This window comes from Eurypyga helias, unplaced genomic scaffold (genome assembly GCF_000690775.1).
Source record: "Eurypyga helias isolate BGI_N326 unplaced genomic scaffold, ASM69077v1 scaffold34979, whole genome shotgun sequence".
Taxonomy (NCBI): Eukaryota; Metazoa; Chordata; class Aves; order Eurypygiformes; family Eurypygidae; genus Eurypyga; species Eurypyga helias.
In genome coordinates this window covers 10,832-15,592 of record NW_010270787.1, presented here as the reverse complement: position 1 = coordinate 15,592, position 4,761 = coordinate 10,832, and the positions used below count along the sequence as shown (strand labels likewise).

The window sequence follows — 4,761 nt, the reverse complement described above, 5'->3', positions numbered from 1 at the left end:
ACTTTTTAAAACAGTAAATTTACATGCCAGCACACAGCCAGCAAAGGGCACCATCTCCTGCTATGGAAGTATGATTTGTCAGTCAGTCTACTTTTAAAGATAGGCAGCTATTAAAACTAGGCTAAATCTTTCATGGTGACCAATAGCCTCACAGGCCTTCATTTTGGGTATCCTAATAGCCCCATCCTAAAGATCACGTATTTGCCAAGCAGAACTCATCAAGCTCATCATCAAAACAGGAGCCACATCCAAAGGATTTTAACTATTGAATAAGTCATCAAAGGTGCATGTGCTACTATAACCTCCTTTTGGGGATTTCATTTCCTAAGCCTTCTTAAAGCTATTTTAAAATGTCTAGTTGATAAATATAAAGGTACACTTCAATGTTTTCACATTTGGAGTGAAATTCAGACAAAATCCTATATCCAGAAATTGTTGACGCTACAGAACATCAGCTCCAGGTCTAGAGTAAAATTTGCATCTCCATCTTATCTCGGAATAGAACAAATATCAGGTAGAGCTACAACTCATTTCTCAGTTTGCTTCTGAGTGCTCAAAACCTTCTCCCTGAATTGCAATACCTGGCATCCAGTATATCCAAATTTCCAGCTTCCATGCAGGTCTGAGGCAGCAGACATGGGATAACCGATGCCACTGACACCAATGTCAGTGAAAGCCAAGTTGATGATGATCGCGTTGGTTGCTGTCCGAAGCTCTTTGTACTTAACAAAGATGCCTAACACAACAATGTTACTGAAAATGCTTATCACGCCTGTAAAAACAGAAAACAGGGAGACTTTGCAGAAAATCACACCAGCCAGTAGTACACATGGAGAAGAAAATGCAGCCTGTTGTAATATATTGTAATATTGCAGCCTTTCAGTGCCTGGGGGGGCTACAAGGAAGCTGGGGGGACTTTTTCCAAGGGCAGGGAGTGACAGGACAAGGGGTAACAGGTTTAAACAGAAAGAGGGAGATGGGACATCAGGAAGGAATTCTTCCCGGAGAGGGTGGGGAGGCAGTGGGACAGGTTGCCCAGAGAAGCTGTGGATGCCCCATCCCTGGGAGTGTCCAAGGCCAGGCTGGATGAGGCTTGGAGCAACCTGGTCTAGTGGAAGGTGTCCCTGCCCATGGCAGGGGGGTTGGAACTAGATGGGCTTTAAGGTCCCTTTCAACCCAAACCATTGTGGGATTCTATGATCCAAGTCCTAAACAAGTTTTATTTTCAGTCAAGCAGAATTTTGCAGAGAGGACAGACATCTGAAAAGGAGTCTTTTCCAATTAGGTAACTTCCACTTGGATTTAGTGAGGGCCAAATGTGTTCTGCCACGCAGGACTTCCGATGCAATGACAAGCACAGCAGAAACTCAAAAGCATCTAGGATTACAGTTCAAACACTCCAGCCGTCGAATACAGTGCTGTCTTCCACGACAAAAAAAGAATGCAGGTGGGTGAATGGCAAAAAAAAAAAAAAGCAGGGCTTATGATCCACCCGATCGTGCAGAAAGCCCCTGCCACCACCTGAGGTCTTCCTTCCTCAGTGGAGTTTCCACCTCCAGATCCTCCTTTTCTCCTGCTACTCCTCCTGCCTAGCCAAATCCTACCACGTGACTCTTGGAATGCATTAACATGGTGTTCCCACAAAACAGGTTATCTTTTTGATGTGGTTTTATTCTCTGTAGGCTGTTACAGAGATATACACAGCAAACTCCCATCCTCTAAACTTTTACTAACCCACTATTAACACAAGATATTAATAAACAGCTAATAAGTTAAAACTTCCTCCTTGCACCTCAGCAGAAAAGACGCCCGGCCCTTATCAATAAAATGGAGAATTCCAACATCTTCAAGCAAACTCAGCCACTAAAAAAACAACTTGTAAACAGTCACAAGTTTCTAAGTCGTTCATAGATTCCCTAGTCTGGCACAGCTGACACAGTTATCACTGAGACAAATCGTAAATTTAAACACATTTGTATGGCCTGGGCACTTTAAATTACAAGTGCACAGCGGAATGTTGTTCTGGGAAAGTCTAACAACACATTCTCCATGGAAACGCCCCTAAGAATTTTTATTTTTTTTTAATTTAAAAGCTTCACCTGGGAATCAAAACACTATAGTTTTTATCATCACAGAGCTGAGGCTGTAAGGAGCTTGAGTCATACTGAGTGTGCACTTCCAAAAGCAGACCCATCTTCTTTCCCAGCCACTGCCCACCCTGCTCCAGTCCCCTGGCAATCCATCACCTTCACTGATGGGATTTCTGCTCCTAGAGAGGTTCCACCAAAAACCTGACACACACAGCTTGGCTTTTGCTGACGTGCCTCTGCGGAGAGGGCAATAAGGTTTTTAAGTATTATAGAATGTTCTTCCACCTCTCAATGCTGCAACACAGAGTTAAAAATCTCTAACATCAGTTTGCAGTCAGACTATGAACATGCTGCAGTTCAGACCACCTCACATCAGCAGGGTGAGAAAACCTGACTGCCAGAACCAGTTTCAAGCACTTCAGCTCTACAGTCGAAGACTTCAGCAGGTATTTTTATAAAAATGTAACGGAGATGATACTAGGACAAGAGGAAATGGCCTCAAGTTGCACCAGGGAAGGTTTAGATTGGATACCAGGAAAAATTTCTTCTTGGAAAGGGCTGCCAGGATTGGAAGGGGCTGCCCAGGGAGGTGGCGGAGTCACCATCCCTGGAGGGATTTCCGAGACATGTGGATGCGGTGCTTCGGGGCATGGTTAGGGTAGACTTGGCAGTGTTAGGTTTACGGTTGGACCTGATGATCTCAATGGTCTTTTCCAACCTAAACGATTCCATGATTTCTTAGAGGGGAGTGCAAACCATGCCCAAGACTTTCAGTCAAGGGAAACATCAGCCGGGATGAACACACAGGACTCAAAAAGAACACGGATGCTGCCACGCTGCCTCTGAAACACCTTAGGGTTAGACAACTGTTCCTGTATTTCTTTAATTAAAGCTTGTAGTTCTGTGCAGATGAAGATAAAAAATTCATGACCTGGTCAAGAGCAGAAGAATGCCTTACCTTCCTTCTTCCCAGGGAAGCAAGGAAAACTGAAGGCAGACCAAACGCAAATACAGGCTCCAACAGAGCTACGCGAGACACACGGGTAGCAGCATCGAAACAATGGCCAGGTGCGTGTATAACACAGAATTTACTCTTCCAGTCAGCATTTTAAAACGATGCCAGAGCATTTCACCACTGGAAGCTGAAGGATATCCATGGGGCAGTATTGCTTCCTGCAGCCCGTGGATCCCTGTTGTCGTCGCTGACATTAATGCACCGACCTCTGTGGAGTGCAGCACTTAACAATTGCTTCCTTCTTAGCAAACAAGGCAATTATTTGCAAAAGGGAGCCTTCGAGCCTGTTAAGAAGCAGCACAACGAGGAGCGCTGTACCTGCACGTCACTCAGACGTCTGCTTATTAACACAGCTTACGTTTTCCAGATGTGAGATTTGCTGCGGTAAGGCATTTGCCAAGCAATCAGTCATGCTTTCAGGGGTGTTACAGACCTTACCGTCAAAAACATTCCTCATTAAGGAAGCAAAGTCCAAGCTAGAGGTGAAAGATTTACTAGACTTCCCCCATTATAAGAAAAAAAAGAAAAAACCCTCCACGCACAAAGTAATCCAACTTTTTTTTTTTAAAAAAAGACAACATTTAATTTCCATGTAAGATGTCAAAAGAAGAGCCGGGTTGATTCTGGCTAATCCCACAGATCACCTATGACAGCTTTGATCCCTAACATCACGTGGCCAAACTACCTGAAAAGACCACCTTGTCACATACAACCTAATCAACGTTAATTAAAATCTAAGTATCATGCATATTTGCAGCACCTAATAGACCCAGTGACCTGCAAACAGTGTGGTAGCACTGCAGAGCGTATCTAGCCCCCCAGTACCTGACCATCCTCCCTCTCTCCAGCTTCTTAACAAGTCTACTGATCCGTGTAGCGATTTTTCTAAAAACCTGAACCAAATCAGTGCCTTTGCATTCAAAAATACCCTCTTTACCAGGGCAGCCACTGGATACTCACCACTTCAAACTGATACGCTGAATAAAACGTGACCATCAGTGATGCTATTTCATATAAACCTAAAGTACATTACTATTTTAAAGCATTTTAAAAGCTAATTATACCATGGAAAATGTACGGTCCATGAATAAAGTATTTATAAACTGATTTAATTTTCCATAATAAAGGTATAGAAGGCTGATTTTTAAAGAGAGTAGGTTTCAGGTTTTGCTCAGATTAGTATTTCATTGCTATAGCACTCAGTGCTTCAGAAAAACAGTTGTGGTTGTAACAAAGTTTTCGAGGGGAAAAAAAAATTAAATTCAACAGTCATTCAAGTTTAGCCAAAGGCCACTGCAGTCACAGGGAGCGAACACGCTGTCAAGGCTTCCAGCGTGCTTCGGCTAACGTGTCATCAGTGAAAAATACAGCTGCAACCGGAGTCTCCTCTTCTCTGATTAATGACCAGCTCCCTCCCTCGAAGTCACATTCCAACCCTTCCCCTTACATCCCCCTAACAGACACCCACCTACATGCTCCGACTACACATATATTACTACGAACATGTGGCCCAGGAGAAATCTCAAGATAGCTTTGAGCACATCCCAGAAAAATGCAAGATGTGACAGCTATGCCCTATTTTTATCGCTTTTGCAAGCTGGCAGAAATTAATTCTCACTCTCTTCTATAATTACATACCAACAAAATATATTTTTC

At 43.4% G+C, this 4,761-nt stretch overlaps 1 protein-coding gene across 1 annotated transcript in view; it reads right to left on the bottom strand.

The window, feature by feature from the left end:
* Window positions 1–581: 581 nt before the first annotated feature.
* GAR1 (GAR1 ribonucleoprotein) overlaps window positions 582–4,761 on the bottom strand; it is a gene marked incomplete at its 3' end in the record, with an annotated part of 14,607 nt that continues 10,427 nt past the window's right edge. Inside the window, exon 6 of the mRNA XM_010158584.1 lies at window positions 582–772. Coding sequence (XP_010156886.1) covers window positions 582–772 — 191 coding nt within the window. The remainder of the gene's footprint in view (window positions 773–4,761) is intronic.